The sequence below is a fragment of the Coregonus lavaretus genome (assembly GCF_964263955.1).
Source record: "Coregonus lavaretus genome assembly, chromosome: 20".
In the NCBI taxonomy this organism is placed as follows: Eukaryota; Metazoa; Chordata; class Actinopteri; order Salmoniformes; family Salmonidae; genus Coregonus; species Coregonus lavaretus.
Genome location: NC_140007.1, coordinates 11,197,103 through 11,221,867, shown reverse-complemented (window position 1 = coordinate 11,221,867; position 24,765 = coordinate 11,197,103). Strand labels below are relative to the sequence as shown.

General features: G+C 45.4%; 1 protein-coding gene across 1 annotated transcript; it reads left to right on the top strand.

Annotated features, from left to right (window-relative positions):
• The first annotated feature begins 12,674 nt into the window (after window positions 1–12,674).
• On the top strand, window positions 12,675–19,033 carry LOC311147697 (selenoprotein K-like). The gene is made up of 5 exons (XM_084184451.1): window positions 12,675–12,747; window positions 13,259–13,349; window positions 13,487–13,567; window positions 14,165–14,260; window positions 18,737–19,033. The coding sequence occupies exons 1-4, from the start codon at window positions 12,729–12,731 to the stop codon at window positions 14,253–14,255; spliced, it is 282 nt and encodes a 93-aa protein (XP_084040577.1). The 5' UTR covers window positions 12,675–12,728; the 3' UTR covers window positions 14,256–14,260; window positions 18,737–19,033.
• The last annotated feature ends 5,732 nt before the right edge of the window (window positions 19,034–24,765 follow it).

Sequence of the window (24,765 nt, the reverse complement as noted above, 5' to 3'; positions counted from 1 at the left end):
GTACAATCAGCACATCTACAGGTCAATTCAAGAGCAGGAATGCAGTGTAAATAAACACTGTAACTATTGATAATCTCTGGAACACCACCAATCAACAGGTGTGTGATTCATAACTAGAGAGATGCATCATGGCAACCTGGGCAAACATAGCAACGGAAAAAACGTGTAAATTATAAACTGTCAACTTGGGATGTTTTACTGCTTGGCAGAAAGAGAGCCAAGAAAGGCCAAGACATACCGACCCAAAATGGCACTGGTACAACTGGAACCCAAACCACAGCTTGTGAGAGGGGTAATCAACATGACAAAACAAATATGCCTTGCCAAATGGACCGAGAGCGGGGAACAACCACTGGGGAACAACGTGTGTGAAAGATGAAACCGAAACCGAACCCTGTCCCACGTCACAGAACACTCTCACAGAGAGTGAGAACAAAGATGTTTCTGATCATTCCCCTCCTCTTCTGATGGATCTTCAGGACAAGACGCTCTTCTGAAGAATGCCCACACACCTCCTCGTCTTGTGTTAGAAATCGATAATACATACACACACAATCCCAACACATCCATACGTTCCTTCTGTCACGCCCTGGCTCTGGGACTCTGTTATGTTGAGCCAGGGTGTGTTGTTTCTATGTGTTTTGTGTGCTAGGGTGATTATCTAGTTCATTTGTTTCTATGTTGGCCGGTGTGGTTCTCAATCAGAGGCAACGTGTATCAGCTGTTGCTTGTTGTCTTTGATTGGGAACCATACTTAGGCGGCCTGTTTTCCACAGTGTGTTGTGGGATCTTGTTCCGTGTATGGTTAGTGTTTGTAACCAAGGACGTCACGTTATCGTTTTGTTGTTTTGTTTTGTGTGGTGAAATAAATAAGTATGTTCACTCATCACGCTGCGCATTGGTCCACTTCTTCTGCCTCCAGCGACAGAAGATCCCACCATAACTGGACCAAGCAGCGTGTCCAGGAGCCAACGCCAGAGAGGGCTCTAAAGGATATCAACCTCGACTGGGTCAAGCCGCGGGAGGAGGAGAGAGGCTGGACTTGGGAGCAGAGGAGCGAGAGGCTGGCGAGAGCCAAGGAGGCCTGGCCCAAGGGGAGGAGAGACGGGCAGAAATTTTTTAGGGGGGGTCTCACGCCGTGGACGACGGGGCAGCAGGAGGCCGGGATAGAGTGGTTCAGCGGGTTGGCAAAGGAGGCCGCCAGGTTACGGGAGTCACTGGTCACCAGGGGGAAGGAGAATGTAGAGGCATGGCAAGAGGTACTGGGGTGTGTTGCCAGTCCGGTCCGGCCCGTTTCTGATCCCCGCGTAGGGCCAGTGGTGTGTGTCCCCAGTACGGTCCGGCTTGTTCCTGTCCCTCGCACCGAGCCTGTGGTGCGCGTCGCCAGCCCGGTCCGGCATGTTCCTGCCCCTCGCACCAAGCCGGTGGTGCGCGTCGTCAGCCCGGTCCGGCCTGTTCCTGCTCCCCGCACCAAGCCAGTGGTGCGCTTCGTCAGCCCGGTTCGGCCCGTCCCTGCTCCCCGCACCAAGCCTGTGGTGCGCGTCGTCAGCCCGGTCCGGCCTGTTCCTGCTCCCCGCACCAAGCCAGTGGTGCGCTTCGTCAGCCTGGTTTGGCCCGTCCCTGCTCCCCGCACCAAGCCAATGGTGCGCGTCGTCAGCCCGGTCCGGCCTGTTCCTGCTCCCCGCACCAAGCCAGTGGTGCGCTTCGTCAGCCCGGTTCAGCCCGTCCCTGCTCCCCGCACCAAGCCAATGGTGCGCGTCATCAGCCCGGTCCGGCCCGTCCCTGCTCCCCGCACCAAGCCAATGGTGCGCGTCGCCAGCCCGGTCCGGCATGTTCCTGCCCCTCGCACCAAGCCTGTGGTGCGCGTCGTCAGCCCGGTCCGGCCTGTTCCTGCTCCCCGCACCAAGCCAGTGGTGCGCTTCGTCAGCCCGGTTCGGCCCGTCCCTGCTCCCCGCACCAAGCCTGTGGTGCGCGTCGTCAGCCCGGTCCGGCCTGTTCCTGCTCCCCGCACCAAGCCAGTGGTGCGCTTCGTCAGCCTGGTTTGGCCCGTCCCTGCTCCCCGCACCAAGCCAATGGTGCGCGTCGTCAGCCCGGTCCGGCCTGTTCCTGCTCCCCGCACCAAGCCAGTGGTGCGCTTCGTCAGCCCGGTTCAGCCCGTCCCTGCTCCCCGCACCAAGCCAATGGTGCGCGTCATCAGCCCGGTCCGGCCCGTCCCTGCTCCCCGCACCAAGCCAATGGTGCGCGTCGTCAGCCCGGTCCGGCCCGTCCCTGCTCCCCGCACCAAGCCTGTGGTGCGCGTCGTCAGTCCGGCACAGCCCATGCCTGTTCCACCGGTGCCTGGTCCGGCACCGGTCAGCTGCTCCACTCCGGAGCTAGAGCAATCCGCTCCACCAGTGTTCAGTCCAGCTCCGGCCAGCAGGGCCAGACCGGACCAGGGGCGCTTTGGGGGGTTTGTTGGAGGGTGGGGGTCAAGCCCGGAGCCGGAACCGCCTCCGAGGAGCAATGCCCACCCGGCCCTCCCCTGTTCGGTTTATGTTTGGCGCGGTCGCAGTCCGCGCCTTTGGGGGGGGGGTACTGTCACGCCCTGGCTCTGGGACTCTGTTATGTTGAGCCAGGGTGTGTTGTTTCTATGTGTTTTGTGTGCTAGGGTGATTATCTAGTTCATTTGTTTCTATGTTGGCCGGTGTGGTTCTCAATCAGAGGCAACGTGTATCAGCTGTTGCTTGTTGTCTCTGATTGGGAACCATACTTAGGCAGCCTGTTTTCCACAGTGTGTTGTGGGATCTTGTTCCGTGTATGGTTAGTGTTTGTAACCAAGGACGTCACGTTATCGTTTTGTTGTTTTGTTTCGTGTGGTGATATAAATAAGTATGTTCACTCATCACGCTGCGCATTGGTCCACTTCCTCTGCCTCCAGCGATCGTGACACCTTCCTTCCTCTTCCTTTTCGTCTCCCCACCCACCACCTCTAGGAAGTATTCTAAATGATTCATCCATTCGTTTACAGTACTGTATTATTCCACTGATGATAACAGATCCACCTGTTTTCAGCCACAAAGACGTAAGCAGTCTCCCTGGACTCTATTGGTCGTCATAGAATGGACTACAGAGACAAACCCACTGGCCTGCTGTTGTAATTCATCATCACATGACAAAGAGGTGGAGGCAGAGAGAGCTGCACTGTGAAAGGTCACACTACAGAGAGCTCTGGCGAAGTCTCTTTACACGAACAACAACGTTTGTTCCAACAACCTTTAAAAGTGAAAGAATGAATCCAAAGAGAGCCGGTAAAAATGGGCTGTTGTTAACTCTGTGTTCATAGGCTCGTGAACAGCACTGTGGACACATATAACGTTCTCTCTGGGGGAAGAAGAGAAGACAAAGAGAAATACAAAAGGGATAGAATGAAAGACAGGAAGGGCGCTGGGGGACGGGACAGAATGAGCAGGAAGCTGCGGTTTAAGCCACGGCCTTTTAGAAACGCTGACAATAACCACAGCCTTTTAGAACCCCACCCCTCACACACCTCCTCTGTCCACCCCTCCCTTACTAATCTACAGTCGTGGTCAAACGTTTTGAGAATGACACAAATATTAATTTTCACAAAGTCTGCTGCCTCAGTTTTGATGATGGCAATTTGCATATACTCCAGAATGTTATGAAGAGTGATCAGATGAATTGCAATTAATTGCAAAGTCCCTCTTTGCCATGAAAATTAACTTAATCCCCAAAAAACATTTCCACTGCATTTCAGCCCTGCCACAAAAGGACCAGCTGACATCATGTCAGTGATTCTCTCATTAACACAGGTGAGAGTGTTGACGAGGACAAGGCTGGAGATCACTCTGTCATGCTGATTGAGTTAGAATAACAGACTGAAAGCTTTAAAAGGAGGGTGGTGCTTGAAATCATTGTCCTTCCTCTGTCAACCATGGTTACCTGCAAGGAAACACGTGCCGTCATCATTGCTTTGCACAAAAAGGGCTTCACAGGCAAGGATATTGCTGCTAGTAAGATTGCACCTAAATCAACCATTTATCGGATCATCAAGAACTTCAATGAGAGAGGTTCAATTGTTGTGAAGAAGGCTTCAGGACGCCCAAGAAAGTCCAGCAAGTGCCAGGACCGTCTCCTAAAGTTGATTCAGCTGCGGGATCAGGGCACCACCAGTGCAGAGCTTGCTCAGGAATGGCAGCAGGCAGGTGTGAGTGCATCTGCACGCACAGTGAGGCGAAGACTTTTGGAGGATGGCCTGGTGTCAAGAAGGGCAGCGAGGAAGCCACTTCTCTCCAGGAAAAACATCAGGGACAGACTGATATTCTGCAAAAGGTTCAGGGATTGGACTGCTGAGGACTGGGGTAAAGTCATTTTCTCTGATGAATCTCCTTTCCGATTGTTTGGGGCATCCGGAAAAAAGCTTGTCCGGAGAAGACAAGGTGAGCGCTACCATCAGTCCTGTGTCATGAAAATGTATGCACTCACTAACTGTAAGTCGCGCTGGATAAGAGCGTCTGCTAAATGACTAAAATGTAAAATGCAATGCCAACAGTAAAGCATCCTGAGACCATTAATGTGTGGGGTTGTTTCTCAGCCAAGGGAGTGGGCTCACTCACAATTTTGCCTAAGAACACAGCCATGAATAAAGAATGGTACCAACACATCCTCCGAGAGCAACTTCTCCCAACCATCCAAGAACAGTTTGGTGACGAACAATGCCTTTTCCAGCATGATGGAGCACCTTGCCATAAGGCAAAAGTGATAACTAAGTGGCTCGGGGAACAAAACATCAACATTTTGGCCAGGAAACTCCCCAGACCTTAATCCCATTGAGAACTTTTTTATTTTTTTTTTTTTTTTTTTTTTTTTTTTTTTTTTTTTTTTTTTTTATTTCACCTTTATTTAACCAGGTAAACCAGTTGAGAACAGGTTCTCATTTACAACTGTGACCTGGCCAAGACAAAGCAAAGTAGTGCAACAAAAAAAACAACACAGAGTTACATATGGGGTAAAAAAAAACATAAAGTCAGAGATACAACAGAAAATATATATACAGTGTGTGCAAATGTAGCAAGTTATGGAGGTAAGGCAATAAATAGGCTATAGTGCAGAATAATTACAATAGTATTAACACTGGAATGCTAGATGTGCAAGAGATTATGTGCAAATAGAGATAATGGGGTGCAAAAGAGCAAATTAAATAACAATATAGGGATGAGGTAGTTGGGTGGGCTAATTTCAGATGGGCTGTGTACAGGTGCAGTGATCGGTAAGGTGCTCTGACAACTGATGCTTAAAGTTGTTGAGGGAGATAAGAGTCTCCAGCTTCAGAGATTTTTGCAATTCGTTCCAGTCATTGGCAGCAGAGAACTGGAAGGAATGGCGGCCAAAGGAGGTGTTGGCTTTGGGAATGACCAGTGAGATATACCTGCTGGAGCGCAGACTACGGGTGGGTGCTGCTATGGTGACCAATGAGCTAAGATAAGGCGGGGATTTGCCTAGCAGTGATTTATAGATGGCCTGGAGCCAGTGGGTTTGACGACGAACATGTAGTGAGGACCAGCCAACAAGAGCGTACAGGTCACAGTGGTGGGTAGTGTATGGGGCTTTGGAGACAAAACGGATGGCACTGTGATAGACTACATCCAATTTGCTGAGTAGAGTGTTGGAGGCTATTTTATAAATGACATCGCCGAAGTCAAGGATCGGTAGGATAGTCAGTTTTACGAGGGCATGTTTGGCAGCATGAGTGAAGGAGGCTTTGTTGCGAAATAGGAAGCCGATCCTAGATTTAACTTTGGATTGGAGATTCTTTATGTGAGTCTGGAAGTTGAGTTTACAGTCTAACCAGACACCTAGGTATTTGTAGTTGTCCACATACTCTAGGTCAGACCCGTCGAGAGTGGTGATTCTAGTCGGGTGGGCGGGTGCTAGCAGCGTTCGATTGAAAAGCATGCATTTAGTTTTACTAGTGTTTAAGAGCAGTTGAAGGCTACTGAAGGATTGTTGTATGGCATTGAAGCTCGTTTGGAGGTTTGTTAACACAGTGTCCAATGAAGGGCCAGATGTATACAAAATGGTGTCGTCTGCGTAGAGGTGGATCTGAGAGTCACCAGCAGCAAGAGCGACATCATTGATATACACGGAGAAAAGTGTCGGCCCAAGAATTGAACCCTGTGGCACCCCCATAGAGACTGCCATAGGTCCAGACAACAGGCCCTCCGATTTGACACACTGAACTCTATCTGAGAAGTAGTTGGTGAACCAGGCGAGGCAGTCATTTGAGAAACCAAGGCTATTTAGTCTGCCAATAAGAATGCGGTGGTTGACAGAGTCGAAAGCCTTGGCCAGGTCGATGAAGACGGCTGCACAGTACTGTCTATTATCAATCGCGGTTATAATATCGTTTAGGACCTTGAGCGTGGCTGAAGTGCACCCGTGACCAGCTCGGAAACCAGATTGCATAGCGGAGAAGGTACGGTGGTATTCGAAATGGTCGATGATCTGTTTATTAACTTGGCTTTCGAATACTTTCGAAAGGCAGGGCAGGATGGATATAGGTCTGTAGCAGTTTGGATCTAGAGTGTCACCCCCTTTGAAGAGGGGGATGACCGCGGCAGCTTTCCAATCTCTGGGGATCTCAGACGTTATGAAAGAGAGGTTGAACAGACTAGTAATAGCGGTTGCGACAATTTCGGCGGCTAGTTTTAGGAAGAAAGGGTCCAGATTGTCTAGCCCAGCTGATTTGTAGGGGTCCAGATTTTGCAGCGCTTTCAAAACATCAGCTGTCTGAATTTGTGTGAAGGAGAAGCGGGGGGGGCATGGGCAAGTTGCAGCAGAGGGTGCAGAGTTGGTGGCCGGGTTAGTGGTAGCCAGATGGAAAGCATGGCCAGCTGTAGCAAAATGCTTGTTGAAATTCTCGATTATTGTAGATTTATCGGTGGTGATAGTGTTTCCTAGCCTCAGTGCAGTGGGCAGCTGGGAGGAAGTGCTCTTATTCTCCATGGACTTTACAGTGTCCCAAAACTTTTTGGAGTTAGTGCTACAGGATGCAAATTTCTGTTTGAAAAAGTTAGCCTTTGCTTTCCTGACTGCTTGTGTATATTGGTTCCTAACTTCCCTGAAAAGTTGCATATCGCGGGGGCTATTTGATGCTAATGCTGTACGCCACAGGATGTTTTTGTGCTGGTCAAGGGCAGTCAAGTCTGAGGAGAACCAGGGGCTATATCGGTTCTTAGTTCTGTATTTTTTGAAAGGGGCATGTTTATTTAAGATTGAGAGGAAATTACTTTTAAGGAACAACCAGGCATCCTCTACTGACGGAATGAGATCTATATCCATCCAGGATACCTGGGCCAGGTCAATTAGGAAGGCCTCCTCGCTAAAGTGTTTTAGGGAGCGTTTGACAGTGATGAGGGGTGGTTGTTTGACCGCGGACCCGTTACGGACGCAGGCAATAAGGCAGTGATCGCTGAGATCCTGGTTGAAGACAGCTGAGGTGTATTTAGAGGGTATGTTAGTCAGGATGATATCTATGAGGGTACCTATGTTTAAGGATTTAGGGTTGTACCTGGTAGGTTCGTTGATAATTTGCGTGAGGTTGAGGGCATCTAGCTTGGATTGTAGGATGGCTGGGGTATTAAGCATATCCCAATTTAGGTCACCAAGCAGTACAAACTCAGAGGATAAATGGGGGGCAATCAGTTCACATATGGTGTCCAGGGCACAGCTGGGGGCTGAGGGGGGTCTGTAGCAAGCGGCAACAGTGAGGGACTTATTTCTGGAAAGGTGGATTTTTAGAAGTAGAAGCTCAAACTGTTTGGGCACAGACCTGGATAGTATGATAGAGCTCTGCAGGCTATCTCTACAGTAGATTGCAACTCCACCCCCCTTGGCAGTTCTATCTAGACGGAAAATGTTGTAGTTGGGGATGGAAATTTCAGAATTTTTGGTGGCCTTCCTGAGCCAGGATTCAGACACTGCTAGAACATCAGGGTTGGCAGAGTGTGCTAACGCAGTGAATAACTCAAACTTAGGAAGTAGACTTCTGATATTTATGTGCAAGAAACCAAGACTTTTGCGATTACAGAAGTCAACAAATGATAGCTCCTGGGGTGTAGGAGTGATACTGGGGGCTACAGGGCCTGGGTTAGCCTCTACATCACCAGAGGAACAGAGGAGGATTAGAATAAGGATACGGCTAAAGGCTTTAAGAACTGGTCTTCTAGTGCGTTGGGTACAGAGAATAAAGGGGGCAGTTCTCCGGGCATTGTAGAAAAGATTCAGGGCATTATGTACAGACAAGGATATGGAAGGACATGAGTAAAGTGGAGGTAAACCTAAGCGTTGGGTAACACTGAAAGAGATAGTATCTCTAGAGGCATCAATTGAGTCGGTTTCTTTGTGTATTGGTGGAGGGACAAAGGAGCTAACTAAGGCATGTTTAGCTAGGCTGGGGGGTCTACAGTGATATAGTACAATTAGAAATAACCGAAACAACAATAAACTAACCATGTTTGGGCTGAGGCTAAACATAAACAGGATGTAGTACCGTAAAAAGGAACAGTCCAGCAGATATCAGCTGTATAGCTGAGTTATCATAAGGTCCGGTGGTGAAACACTAGTAAGAGGCCACGGCTAGCGTGTGCTAGCGGGCCAGGGCTAGCAGATGGATGGAATCTTCGTGGTTAACGTCGTAACCACATCAGACGATTTCGTCGGCAGACCAGTCGTGTAGGATCGGCGGGGCTCCGCGTCAATACTATGTGGTCCCGTCCAGTTGATAGAGAGGTAGATATCCGGGAGATGGGCCTAGCTCAGGTTGATTAGCCAGACCACAGCGTCCGTTTTGTTGTAGCCAGCTGGTGGCGATGAATCCGGAGTTAAAGGTCCAGTGAATCAGTGATTCCGCGGAAGAACTGATATGTTCTGGGTCGATAACGCGCTGTGCAGACTGGCCGAATATCCGGTGATCAATGTCCAGTGATTAAAATTAATCCCGCGGAAAAAATCCAATGTTCTGGATGAAAACACCTTAGCTGTGGCTAAAAGCAAATAGCAAGTAGCTAGTTAGCTGGCTACGCTAGCTAGCTAGTTTCAACTGGAGATTCTAGATTCTAGATAAAGGTAAGTCAATAATAGAATCCGTTCCACATTGAGTGAGGCGGGTTGCAGGAAAGTATATCTTGTAGAAGGATGAAAAGTCTGATAGGGAAATATGTACGAAAAATGTACGAAAATAGAGTATTTACAGGCTATATACAGACAGACGATAAAAAAACAACTGCACTACCTCGCCATCTTGGAAACTTGTGGTCATCTTGGAAACTTGTGGTCAATCCTCAAGAGGCGGGTGGACAAACAAAAACCCACAAATTCTGACAAACTCCAAGCATTGATAATACAAGAATGGGCTGCCATCAGTCAGGATGTGGCCCAGAAGTTAATTGACAGCATGCCAGTGCGGATTGCAGAGGTCTTGAAAAAGAAGGGTCAACACTGCAAATATTGACCCTTTGCATAAACTTAATGTAATTGTCAATAAAAGCCTTTGACACTTATGGAATGCTTGTAATTATACTTCAGTATACCATAGTAACATCTGACAAAAATATTTTAAAACACTGAAACAGCAAACTTTGTGAAGACCAATACTTGTGTCATTCTCAAAACGTTTGACCACGACTGTACTGTCTGTAAGAGTTCTTGCACTGGACCAGTGCCGGGTGGTAGGAGGAGAGGGTTGCCAGGCAGACAGGGGTACAGAGGGTGGGAGATGCTGAACAGCTCAGAGACGGTTGCTTTTTGGTGTATAAAAGCAGTTATAGGGCCTCTAAATTCCTGAGCAGTATTACCTAACCCTTTCGAACACTGCCCTATAGGTAACCCATTGGCAGCCCCAATATAGAGGCCTCCAATGACTAAAGCGCCACAGAATTAACCACACCATATTCAAACGTCACACTTCACAGCCAGGGCTGTAGTCCATGCAGCTGCTATCTATCTGTAGGGACATAGAGGACCAGGCCCAGGGTCCAAAGAGGAGGGCTCTGGTCTGTGTGAGTCTGGAGAGGGGAAGTAGCAGAATAAACCTAATTCAATGGCTCTTTGTGCTCCTGGTACAAAACACCCAGTAACTCTGTCCCCTGGACTGTCCCCCCTGCCCACGTACAACATTACCAGGACAGAAAAGAGCGCCACTGGCTTCCCCCACACTTTGCTCCTCCATTGTCTCTGACACCCAGTGCTCTGTGATGACCTCACACGACACCCACATGCTGGTGATTTCACCAGTTAGCAGCTACACTGGCCCGAATGTGTTTCATGGGGGCTCATCATAACAGGACAAAACACAGTCTTTTCTACCCTGCTGGTGCCAAAATGGAAGTTGGTGGTTCTATCGCTTTCTTCGCCCCTCTCTGAATCCCTCGCTTCCCTTTTCTATAAATGAGTCCCAAACAGAATTGCACAATCAGCCTAGCACAATGAAGGTGTCTGTTTGTGGAAATAAGAAGACATTCATGGAGATAGTGTGGGTTGGTTTTTGTGAGAGGAAGAGAATGAGAAAGTGTGTAATAATGTGACTCTCTTGGAAGATTGAAAACACACCAAAGTTCATCAGAAAGGTAATAATGAGAATATAGTAAAACATGGATTTATATGACGGCTGTCTATCTGCAGAAGAGACATTTTACCATGTCTCTAAGTAGCCACTTTACTTTGCAGTTGGTAACATAGGGCGGACACTGATAGTAAAATAAATCAAAAGAATAGGTATGGACTGCCATCTGGTGGGCGTTGATTGCTTTCAATAAATTAATAGAATACTTCACCTAGGGTTATGGGAATGTGAGAAACATCCAACCCTTTTCAAATCACAATAAGAAAGCCTTTGTTGACATTGTTTTAAAAAGCCTATTTAAACATCTACCATCTTTTGTACAAATGCAAATGTCTCACCTGTAAGTAGGTGACTTGTACTACAGTGTACTTCACAGGTTATAGCTGTGTAACAACAGTGTAACAAGCAGTGATGTGAATATGGAAACAACAAGTAGCTAGTTGTGTAACAACACAGTTTTCATTTGGCAAGACAATTAAAGTGTCTGCTAGCTAGGTGATCAAGAGTGACCTACAGACAGTGCTGCAAAGTGAGAAAGCAACTTCAAACGTGAGTGATAGAAGGTATCACAGTCTGACACAAAATATACATTGCAGAAGAGACATTTAGGATAAACTAAATTTACCCAAAAAAGTGTAAGAAGAATAGGCCAGCCTAGTCAGGCAACCTCAATTTAAAGGTGGGCGGGGCACTGGGGGTTCATTTTACACAGTGACGTATACACCGGATGCGGCACCGGATCGAGTTATCTCATCGGAAGATGGCAGAAGCGGATGATGAAGTGGAATCTGAATACAATGGCGGTAGAATCAAGGAGAATTGGAGTATTGTTCAAAAAAATGGAAAACGTAGCAAAGTAGGGTAGTGATGAGAATGACCCTTCATATCTAGTAGGAGTACAGTTTGTTAATAAGGAGCAGCTGAGCAGAGTACCAATCTTGAAGAAACCATTTGAGTTATCCAAACTGGTGGAGAGAGTGCTGGGTAAAGGGAAGGATGTGAGGATCACGAGAGGCGGGATTGTTTTGATTTTTGTTGTGATTCTGCAGAACAGAAGGAACGTGTGTTGTGTCTTAATCGATTTGATAAGTTTGAAGTGTTGTGTATGTCGTTTCGGAACAGGGCAACCCTTAAGGGGGTTATATCTGGCGTTTCGTGGGAAGTTGATTTGGAAGAGATGAAAAATATTCCTGGAGTGGTGAATGAGGGAAAAGTGAAGAGTTTATATGTTCTTTTGTTTTTTGAAATGGAGTCTCTCCCTAATGAAGTGCGGTTAGGGTATATTAACTACAGAGTTAGAGCATTTATCCCAAGAACAATGCAGTGTGAACATTGTAAAGCTTTTGGTCATGTAGAAAGTGTTTGCAGAAAGGAGAAGCCGAGATGTACAAGATGTGGAAAATATCATATTATGTGTTATAAAAGTGAAGAAAATGTGACATGTTGTAATTGCGGTGGGAATCATGAAGCCACGTCTTCTGAATGCCTCACAAGGGTAAAAGAGAATGGGGTGGCCAAAGTCAGGGTTGTACAGAGCATTTCATATGCAGAAGCTGTGAAAAGGGTTGAGGGTTTGAATGTTGCACCAGAAGAGTCCATGGTAGGGGATAGGCCTTCACTGCAGGCTGCAGGGGTTGTCTTACACCAAGAGGATCCTGACATTAAAAGGTGGACTTTGTGGCCTTTATCGCAATGGTGATAAATGGCACTGCCAATGTGGAGAAAAGATCTAGGAAGATTGAAATCATTGTGATTGCGGCTGAGCGGTTCCTGGGACTGAAAGAATTCACAGCAAAGGAGTTCCATGGAATATTAGCAAAAGCCATGCCACCTTCTCAGGTCTTAGAGCCTGAGAAGGGAGATATGGAGAACTAAAAGAAGGGAGAAGTGGGAGTTTTTTTTGTTTTGGCAATGTACTATTTTTATTAGGGTGGATTGTTAGAATCACTATAAAGTATGGATTTTTTTTTTTTTTTTTTGGTTTCAAACCGTCCAGTTGGTGGCCGCAATACAACTTTTGGATGTAGTCCGCCATAAAACCCACAGAAGAAGAAGAAGAACACCGGATGCGGAATTTGGCAGTAAACAACAGTAATTGGTAGCCGCAGCAATGGTGTACGTGGCAAATGGTTAGTGGTTTATTAATATTGTTGAAATGTATGTTTGTTTCATTACAGTCGCTAATTACCATACAAATCGTAGTAATTCATATCTGCGAGCTCACTATGTCTTCACCTTTCGCCAGAAATGCGAAATTATGCTAGCTAAGTAGCTAGCTGTTGTGTGAGTAGCTAGCTTAGTAGCTACTGTAACGTTAGCTACGACAACAAACAGTTACGATAGACAGCAGCTAAATAAGGCACGTTGAAAGTTATTTGAGTCTGTTTATTGAGCCTGGGTATATAGCTAACGTTAGCTAGTTAGGCATCTTCTGTGTGTGTCTCTCCAGTCTCCACGGTTGATTTGTAGGCAAGGAGGTCATGTAATGTTAGTGAAACATAGCTTCTGTGTTGTTTAATGCAGGGCCTGAAATGAGCACCTGCCAATGCTAGTCACACTGGCTGATGGACCAAGAGGCTAGTTTCAGGCGCTATAGTTTTGGATTTAATCATCACTAACAAGTGTCCCCTCTCTTATCAGGTCAGGTCCTGGACAACAGAAGCCAGTCCCCATGGCGAATGTCGTTCCTCACTGATCTCTTCTGGGGTGCTGTGGAGTTCATTGGCTTGTTGTAAGTCAGCAGTCAACACAGAGGCCTCTGTGCATTCGTATGGCACTAGCATTGCATGTTGCTGTGAAGATTATCATTAGAAAGTTCATTATAGGCCTTGTATACAGAGCTAATCATCTGCTTTGATTTTTTTTCAGTTTCCAATCCCTGGTCCAGCCAGATCTGACAAAGAGGGGTAACTCTAGCTCATCCTCTGCAGGCTCCAGTGATGGCAGAGGGTAAGTCCCTAGGGTCCAAACAGAGAGTTAGCCTACTTTCCCCTCATGTCAGGCTGACGTGGCAATCTCAGAACACTCCTAGTGCAAGATTAGGGCTTTGTAGTGGTTAAGATGAATGACTTTAGAAATAATTAGTGTCAATATGTAACTTGGGCGACCTGACCAGATTTAGATAGAAATGTGGGTTATAGATCTATCATTCTACTTGAAAGCGTCTAAGAAGTGGTAGATATGTTCTATGGGCGCTATTTCTATGCGTCCCGTTCTAAAGTTTAGTTTTTTCATCTTGTACTTTCAGTTTTGTACACCAGCTTCAAACAGCTGAAACAATAATATTTTTGGTTATGGAAAATATACTTCACAGCTGTTTAGATGGTACAATGATTCTCTACACTATACTAGCTTATTTTGTCACATATACTGAAATTAGGTGAACTTTTAGAGTTCTAGCAACCAGGAAATGGTGGAGCGATTTCTCCATAGTGCAACTTTAAGATTGTCATGTTGATGCAGAGCAAGGGTTGATTGATTTCATTATGACAGTGGACAAGTGTTCCAGTGTTCTAACATTCCCATTGCTGTCTTCTCTTCCACCAGCCCCCCTGGACCCCCTGGTGGCCGGAGGCGGATGGGGAGGATAAACCACGGTGGGGGGCCAAGTGCTCCTCCCATGGGGGGAGGAGGATGAGGAAGGTGAGGGAGATATTGTGATACAGGCCACAGTTATCATAAAGGTGTCCGCATGCTTCCCGGTCGGAAGAGTTTGTTCACACAGTGCATTCGAAAAGTATTCAAACCCCTTGACTTTTTCCACATTTTGTTACGTTACAGCCTTATTCTAAAATTAAATAAATAAAAATCCTCATCAATCTAAACACAATACCCCATAATGACAAAGAGAAAACAGGTTTAGAAATGTTTGCAAATGTATTAAAAATATTAAACAGAAATACCTTATTTACATAAGTATTCAGACCCTTTGTTATGAGACCCGAAATTGAGCTCAGGTGCATGCTGTTTCCATTGATCATCCTTGATATTTCTACAACTTGATTGGAGTCCACCTGTGGTAAATTCACTTGATTGGACATGATTTGGAAAGGCACACACCTGTCTATATAAGGTCCCACAGTTGACAGTGCACGTCAGAGCAAAAACCAAGCCATGAGGTCGAAGGAATTGTCCGTAGAGCTCCGAGACAGGATGGTGTCGAGGCACAGAACTGGGGAAGGGTAGCAGAAACATTCTGCAGCATTAAAGGTCCCCAAGAACAGAGTGGCCTCCATCATTCTTAAATGGAAGAAGTTTGGAACCACCAAGACTCTTCCTAGAGCTGGCCGCTCGGCCAAACGGAACAATCGGGGGAGAAGGGCCTTGGTCAGGGTGGTGACCAAGAACCCGATGGACACTCTGACAGAGCTCCAGAGTTTCTCTGTGAAGATGGGAGAACCTTCCAGAAGGACAACCATCTCTGCAGGACTCCACCAATCAGGCCTTTATGGTAGAGTGGCCAGACGGAAGCCACTCCTCAGTAAAAGGCACATGACAGCCTACTTGGAGTTTGCCAAAAAGCGCCTAAATACTCTGACCACGATAAACAAGATTCTCTGGTCTGATGAAACCAAGATTGAACTCTGGCCTGAATGCCAAGCGTCACGTCTGGAGGAAATCTGGCACCATCCCTACGGTGAAGCATGGTGGTGGCAGCATCATGCTGTGGGGATGTTTGTCAGCGGCAGGGACTGGGAGACTAGTCAAGATCGAGGGAAAGATGAACGGAGCAAAGTACAGAGATCCTTGATGAAAACCTGCTCCAGAGCGCTCGGGACCTCAGACTGGGGCGAAGGTTCACCTTCCATCAGGACAATGACCCTAAGCACACAGCCAAGCCAATGCAGGAGTGGCTTCGGGACAGGTCTCTGAATGTCCTTGAGTGGCCCAGCCAGAGCCCGGACTTGAACTTGATCGAACATCTCTGGAGAGACCTGAAAATAGGTGTGCAGCGACACTCCCCATCCAATCTGACAGAGCTTGAGAGAATCTGCAGAAAAGAATGGGAGAAACTCCCCAAATAGAGGTGTGCCAAGCTTGCAGCGTCATACCCAAGAAGACTCAAGGCTGTAATCGCTGCCAAAGATATTTCTGTTTTTTTATACATTTGCAAAAATTTATAAAAACCTGTTTTTGCTTTGTCATTATGGGGTATTGTGTTGATTGATGAGGGGAAAAAACTATTTAATCAATTTTAGAATAAGGCTGTAATGTAACAAAATGTGGAAGAAGTCAAGGGGTATGAATACTTTCCGAATGCTCTGTATATGATGACATTTTGTAACGTTTTTGTTCATTTGGGACTCAGGTAAGGGTTTTTTCGGCTGTCCGGGCACACTTTTTTTGGGGGGGAGGCAACGCCCCTTCGGTGGTGATTGGTCAACAGTAGGGATTCTTCAGTAAAGTTTTTGTTGTCATTCAACGGGAGACGACTCGTTTTCATGCACATTTTTTCGTTGAGAAATACTGCACCAAACATATTAGTTAGATGTAAAATTTCGCGACTAAGATTTCCTCTGCAAAACATCTCATTCCTGCTCGTCAAACATCTCATTCCAAAATCATGGGCATTAACATGGAGTTGGTCCCCCCCTTTGCTGCTATAACAGCCTCCACACTTCTGCAAAGGCTTTCCACTAGATGTTGGAACATTGCTGCAGGGACTTGCTTCCATTCAGCCACAAGAGCATTAGTGAGGTCGGGCACTGATGTTGGGCGATTAGGCCTGGCTCGCAGTCTGCGTTCCAATTCATCCCAAAGGTGTTTGATGGGGTTGAGGTCAGGGCTATGCAGGCCAGTCAAGTTCTTCCACACCGATCTCGACAAACCATTTCTGTATGGACCTCGCTTTGTGACACAGGCATTGTCATGCTGAAACAGGAAAGGGCCTTCCCCCAAACTGTTGCCAAAAAGTTGGAAGCAAAGATTCGTCTGCAATGTCATTGTATGCTGTAGCATTAAGATTTCCCTTCATTTGAACTAAGGGGCCTAGCCCGAACCATGAAAAACATCTCCAGACCATTATTCCTACTCCACCAACTTGACATTTGGCACTATGCATTGGGGCAGGTAGCGTTCTCCTGGCATCCGCCAAACCCAGATTCGTCCGTCGAACTGCCAGATGGTGAAGCGTGATTCATCACTCCAGAGAATGTGTTTCCACTGCTCCAGAGTCTGTCTGTACTGGGTCTGAAGTTCAAATGTATGCAGATTAACAGTGATATATGTGCATGCAAAGAGCAAACAACAAGCTGCACAAGAACTCACTACTGTAATGGTCCAGGTTACAAAGTGGTTCAGTGACTCATGTTTACATCTCAATGTGTAAAAAACAGTCTGCATGTTCTTCACAAAGAGGGCAACTGATGCTACTGAGCCAGATGTCTACATGTCTGGTGAGAAGCTCCAGGTGGTATCTGATTTTAAGTACCTTGGCATCATACTTGATTCCAACCTCTCACTTTTTTAAAAATCAGGTGAAAAAGGTAACTAAAATAACCAAGTTCAACCTAGCTAATTTCCGATACATACAAAATTGTTTGACTACAGATGTAGCAAAACTGTACTTCAATGCTATGATACTCCCCCACTTAACATACTGCTTGACTAGTTGGGCCCAAGCTTGCTGTACAACATTAAAACCCATTCAGTCTGTCTACAAACAGGCTCTCAAAGTGCTTGATAGAAAGCCCAATAGCCATCATCACTGTTACATCCTCTGAAAGCATGAGCTTCTGAGTTGGGAATATCTTGTGCAATACACCGACGCATGTCTTGTATTCAAGATCCTAAATGGCCTGGCTCCCCCTCCACTTAGTACTTTTGTTAAACAGAAAACCCAAACCCATGGCAACAGATCCACAAGGTCTGCCATGAGAGGTGACTGTATAGTTCCCTTAAGGAAAAGCACCTTTAGTCAATCTGCATTCTCTGTGAGAGCTTCCCATGTTTGGAACACACTGCTATCAGACAAACACAACTGCACCATCTATCACACCTTCTCAAAAAACAATCCCTAGCTGTGTATTGCCGCTTTCCATGTTATCTGTTGTCTGTAGCTTGTGAGGTGTGGAAATACTTTGTTGCTTTTATGTGTTTTGTTTTGTTGCTTTTTGTGCTATTGCTCTGTCTGCGTGCTATGTGTTGCTTGTCCTATGTTGCTCTGCATGTGCTCACTGCTCATTGTTTGTCTCTCTTGTTATTGTAATAGTTTTTAATAACCTGCCCAGGGACTGCAGATGAAAATTAGCCGGCTGGCTAAAACCAGCACTTTTACTGAAAAGTTGATTAATGTGCACTGTCCCTGTAAAAATAAACTCAAACTCAATGGCGGCGAGCTTTACACCACATCAGCCGACCCTTGGCATTGCGCATGGTGATGTTATGCTTGTGTGTGGCTGCTCGGCCATGGAAACCTATTTCATGAAGCTCCCGACAAACAATTATTGTGCTGACGTTGCTTCCAGAGGCAGTTTGGAACTCTGTAGTGAGTGTTGCAACCGAGGACAGACGATTTTTATGCGCTTCAGTACTCGGCGGTCCCGTTTCTGTTAGCTCGTGTGGCCTACCACTTCACGGCTGAGCCGTTGTTGCTCCTAGACATTTCCACTTCACAATAACAGCACTTACAGTTGACCGGGGCAGTTCTAGCAGGGCAGAAATTTGACGAACGGACTTGTTGGAAAGGTGGCATCCTATGACGGTGCCACGTTGAAAGTCACTGAGCTCTTCAGTAAGGCCATTCTACTGCCAATGTTTGTCTATGGAGATTGCATGGTGGTGTCCTCGATTTTATAGACTTGTCAGCAACGGGTGTGGCTGATGTAGCCGAATCCACTAATTTGAAGGGGTGTCCACACTTTTTTGTGTGTGTATGTGTATATATATATATCTTAGATTAATTCTGACTATTTTGAGGAAGCGTCTCAAAATGAACAATGTACCATTGCCGCTTTTTTTCTTGTTTTTCAAGTGAATGTCTTTTTAAGGTAGTATGCGAGCACACTCGTTCGGTTCGCCTAGCTGAGTTGACGCTTTCATTTTACTGTGATGTATGTTAGTATGTGGTAGTGTAGAACATAACTACATTGTCTCGTCTTCCCTTGTCTCTCTCCATAGGTAAACGCCTACACCTTTTGTGTAGGCGTTGGGTTTTGCACACTGGCTGCGGGCGTGTAGCCTAATTTAGGCTGCAGTGATGTCCATGTGTGCCAGCCCCCTCCTCTACGGCTGCCTCTGCTCACCACAGACTCCTGACGCTGCTCTGGGAATTCCTACACGTAGGGGCCAGGGCGGCCGAAACGGCAGCTTCCTGTTTCTGACCCCTCTTCTTGTCCCATTGTGAATCATATCACATCCCTCTCCGAAGCTGTAATATTTTTTGTATCCCACTGTTAAATAAAGTCCTGTGCTGTATACCTGTGTCCTTTTAAGAATGTTCAGAGCAATGATACGTTGAAATGTAATAGTAGCATGATAAATATTGTTTCACAGTATAGCTTCCTTCTTCACAAGTCCTTACTGGTACTCGATCTCGGATCCTTTGCCTCGCAAACACACGTGACCAGAAAGGTACCACAGTTGATAACATTTTACCAAGTTAAATATGCCTCATACCTAAAATGTATTGGCACCTACATATGGTCTGTACCAAAAAAAATGGAAACAGTAAAAATCTTATTTTCTAGAAATAAGTATAGCTTTAATTTTAAAATAAACATCCACACGAATACCAAAATAAATTTAATCCATCACTACGTTAAAATGTCCGAAAGACACATGCTGTACACGTCTATTAACAGTACTCAATATAAAGTACCAAGGAAGAGCTGTTTGAAGCCTACGAGGGTCATTGCCCAGGTTAAGCATTTGCATTATCTTGTGTGTCAGGCAATGTCTTTATCCATGAGTGTTACCTTTGCCAGTGTTCTACTGTCATCAAGGTAACAGGCTTCTCCCTCTGTTCCAGTGGGTTCTATTCTCTGAGGTTCTCTGAGGTTCACCAGACGAACGTGGCCCTCTCCCTGAGCATGCGCACCCCAAAGCGTTAGTACTCCCTCTGGGTCCACTTCTCTTGGGTGGTGTCCAGGCAGGCCAGCACCGCTCCCCCTTCCACGAGATCAGGAAAGGGTCCATGTCCTGGAAAATGCAAAGCAGCTATTAATCACTGCTGCTTGCAGAGTGTGTGGCACACTAAGACTTAAACCAGATTATCTTTTATACCCACTGTATTACAGACTGGGTATCAAAACCCTGATCTTTAGCATGCCTCAAGACCGTGTTAGCCCACTGAGCTTAAGCCTGGTGTAAAAGGAGTGCCAGCCAGTGTACCTTGGGTTTTGTGATAACCTCCACGCGCTCCACCACCCTGCAGAAGTAGGGGGCATCTTGTTAAGGATGCGGTGCTGCAGGAACACCTGGGCCCTATGGAACAGCAGGCCGCCCACCACCACCACGATGGAGCTGTTCATCTTCTTCTTGGCCTCGTCAGACCCTTGACACAAACAAATACACACACAAAGACTGACATCCCTCTTTCAAAACCTCCCAAATTTGTTTATCACTGCTTTCGAATTCACCATTTACTCTCCCTTCATAACGTAATGATGACTATCATGACCAATAATGTTGATCTATTTATATTTTTTTATTCAAACGTGTCTACCCTTATGTTTATGGCAGACTAAAACAAGCTATTATAGGACAGAGTTTTGAAGCAGTGTTTCCATACCACAGCAATTGATGCTGTGCAGGATGGCTTTGTCCAAGCCAACGCTTTGCCCTCAAACTGGGTCATGGCTGCCTCCATCTCCGCTCCCCATCAGGCAGTCGTGCTGGGAGTGGCCCAGCTCCACGTCCTGACCATGGGCACCACCTCCACCGTCTGAGGGGTCCCCGTCCTGGCTGCTCAACTCCCCCTTGAAGTCAGGCGGCTTGGGAAGGGACTTACGCTCTGGTGAGACTTTTTAGATGGCTGAGCATAATAAGGGAGAGAGGGAGGACGCGATGGAGGGAGAAAGGAGGAAAAGGGAGAGTTGGAAATCGAGAGAGAGAGAGAGTATCAGCCAATCAGATATTAGTACCAATAAGATAGTATGATGCAGTGTCCCTGTCCAACCTGGTCCTGCTTGGTCTGGGTTGCAAGTAGGTAGTGTTCATTAGGAATTCATATTTTCCAGAAATTCTACCAAGTTTCAATACTGGGAACAATTCAGATTTATCCTGAGCGTCCTGGGAAATACAGCAAAAAAATAGATATGGTCACTATGCCAGGGTTCTCCCAAAATAACCAGTGGTGTAAAGTACATAAGTAAAAAAGTACTAAAGTATTTTTGGGGGGTATCTGTATTTTACTTTACTATTTATATTTTTTACTACTTTTACTGAACTACATTCCTAAAGAAAATCATGTACTTTTTCCCTGACACCCAAAAGTACTCATTACATTTTGAATGCTTAGCAGGACAGGAAAATGGTCAAATTCACACACTTATCAAGAGAATATCCCTGGTCATCTCTACTGCCTCTGATCTGGCGGACTCACTAAACACAAATACTTTGTTTGTAAATTATGTTGAGTGTAAATTATTATGAGTGTTGGAGTGTGTCCCTGGCTATCCGTAAATAAAAATACACATTTTGCCATCTGGTTTGCTTAATTTAAGGAATTTTAAATTATTTATACTTTTACTTTTGATACTTGAGTATATTTAAAACCAAATACGTTAAGACCTTTACTCAAATAGTATTTTACTGGGTGACTTTCACTTTTAATTGAGTCATTGTCTATTAAGGTAACTTTACTTTTACTCAAGTATGATAATTGGGAAATGTTATAGCGGTATTTTGAAATGCATAGGTGAGAAGTGCTTTGATAATGCAACCTATGGATTACAGAATAAAGTTACGGACCCCCCTCCCCAATGTTACAAATATTTTCACATGAACCTCCCCTTGTACAGAATAAATGGAACACACTCCCCCTCGTAGAATTAACTCTAAATAATGTTGTCGTGACTTGACTTTCATTATTGTGATGACTATTATTTATTGACTAATTACCTACTATGTTTAATTGTTACTAGATTAAATGAATCATGTAACAATGAACTCATTAGGAATTTGGGGCACCACGGGAAAAGTTGTTTAACGAGTTACCGTTTCCCGAATTAACTCTAAAGATATCTAGATATTTCTTATCATTTAACAGTCATTTATTAATCATTTACCTCATCAGTCTCATTCTGAAAGTCGTAGACTCTTGAAGTCTGCACGAACCCGGGTCTTATTGATCATTCCGTACCACACAAATGTATTTAATTATTTATTTACTAACTAATTAAAAATGATAACACAAGATACAAACACCTACACGGTATAGGTAGGGATTAGAAACTTAATACAATGAAAACGGGTCCCTAGCGGACTAACACAATATGACACTTGTTACAAAAGATGGCGAGTTAAACAGAGCGAGAGAGAAAACACTTGGATACACATGGACCTACGCTCACAGTAATCCTAATACTTTACCCCGAACTGCCGCCCATTTGGGAAGAAAAGTAATGCATGTATTTACGTGTTGGAGGTCTTCGTCATGTATCTCTGTTGGACACAGGCCTTTGTGGGAAGGGGTCGATTGGGCCTTTTCTTTCGGATGGCCTTTTAGATGTAAGGCTCAGATTGTCCACAAGAGGTGACAATGTCCTTCTTAGCTGTCTGTTTACTTTCACTCGTTCTAGAAGTGGTCTTCTGAGGACGGCTAATCAGCCGTGTGGATGATCCTCTGTGGGGTGATGAGAGCAGTGTAGTAGACGATGGTTTGAAGAGAGTAACAGGATGGTCCCACTTAAATTCACCTTCTTAGATACAGTACTTGGAACAGCTACTCAACCGTAACATTGATTGTTAGTGGAGGCAACTTTGTCGTCTTCACCTCGTGTTGATTTTCAGGGTCAGGACCAATATGGACAAAAGCTGCAGCTTCAGGTCCGTCTAGTTTGATCTGATAATTCTTATCTCAATCTTTTATGCACTCTGGTAAAGGGGGGTGTTATCATCACTATGATTTTGTTAGAAAGCTAAAATCACATTCCTATCTTCACGAAAACATTGTCTTCCTCCTTGATATTTTCTACACAAGGTAAAGGATGTAATCCTGATATACACAGTGTAAAAGCTCTTCAAGTCACAATGTTTTCATATAATGCCTTTTTACCATTTTTAATGACATCACAAAATAGACATACATTTTCCATGTTCCCAATGTTTGGATGTTGAAATATATTGTCCCAATGTTCATTGTTGGATGTTGACATTTTTGGGCGGCAAAAAGTCCCTGAAAGAGAGAGATTCTCCTCCTCTCTAATTTATGACAGTATTAAGGTGTCAAGACCGGCACAGCCCCCCTGTTGGTAAGAGGGTCTGGTTGTTGTCGGCCAATTGCCAAGCTGATGTGAGGCCTTTGATCCTCACCCAGGGGGAGTCATGACAATGTTAACAACCACAAATAACAATAACTGTAGCGACCCTGTGTTTACAAACGTGGATATCGACTTTGGCACTTCAGCATGCTTTTGTGGCACAGTCGATGCCACACAGGGCTATTGGTCAGAAGGTTGGGGGTTTGCAGACCACCACAGACGAGCTCACTCCACCTGCCTGTTTCATTACACTACGATCAGAGCCGGCTGCAGACAATGATCAGCTAGGGGGAAATTAGATTTTCTTCATTTTGATGCCATATTTATAATTATATAATATATATACAATGTATTTTCCACCAACAGGTTTCTATGCCAATGCACCACACAACCAATAAACAAAGCATAGCGACTTTGGGCTCTTCAAAATCCTGGTTTGTGTTTTCAACAACACAATAAATAGACTATGTAAATCTCAACAAACAGAAAATACATACCTCCCTACCTCGTAGGCTTACCCAGTATAGAAGGCTTGGCTTGACAATCTCTGAATGTCATTTTACGTTTTGGGTGTTTTGTAACAAACGTCTCTTTCCATTAATCAATTGGCCGCTGCACAATTTGGATTGATTGATTAATTTTATTTGTCAGTAAAAAATATACAGTACCAGTCAAAAGTTTGGACACACCTACTCATTCAAGGGTTTTTCTTTATTTTTACAATTGTCTACATTGTAGAATAATAGTGAAGACATCAAAACTATGAAATAACACATATGGAATCATGCAGCAACCAAAAAAGTGTTAAACAAATCAAAATGTATTTTAGATTCTTCAAAGTAGCCACCCTTTGCCTTGATTACAGCTTTGCACACTCTTGGCATTCTCTCAACCAGCTTCAAGAGGAATGTTTGTCCAACAGTCTTGAAGGAGTTCCCACATATGCTGAGCACTTGTTGGCTGCTTTTCCTTCACTCTGCGGTCCAACTCATCCCAAACCATCTCAATTGGGTTGAGGTCGGGTGATTGTGGAGGCCAGGTCATCTGATGCAGCACTCCATCACTCTCCTTGATCAAATAGCCCTTACACAGCCTGGAGGTGTGTTTTGGGTCATTATCCTGTTGAAAAACAAATGATAGTCCCACTAAGCGCAAACCAGATGGGATGGCGTATCGCTGCAGAATGCTGTGGTAGACATGCTGGATAAGTGTGCCTTGAATTCTAAATAAATCACAGACAGTGTCACCACCAAAGCACCATCACACCTCCTCCTCTATGCTTCACGGTGGGAACCACACATGCAGAGATCATCCGTTCACCTACTCTCAAATTTGGACTCATCAGACCAAAGGACAGATTTCCAATGGTCTAATGTCCATTGCTTCTGTTTCTTGGCCCAAGCAAGTCTCTTCTTCTTATTGGTGTCCTTTAGTAGTGGTTTCTTTGCAACAATTCGACCATGAAGGCCTGATTCATGCAGTCTCCTCTGAACAGTTGATGTTGAGATGTGTCTGTTACTTGAACTCTGTGAAGCATTTATTTGGGCTGCAATTTCTGAGGCTGGTAACTCTAATGAACTTATCCTCTGCAGCAGAGGTAACTCTGGGTCTTCCTTTCCTGTGGCGGTCCTCATGAGAGCCAGTTTCATCATTGCGCTTGATGGTTTTTGCGACTGCACTTGAAGAAACTTTCAAAGTTCTTGAAATTTTCCGGATTGACTGACC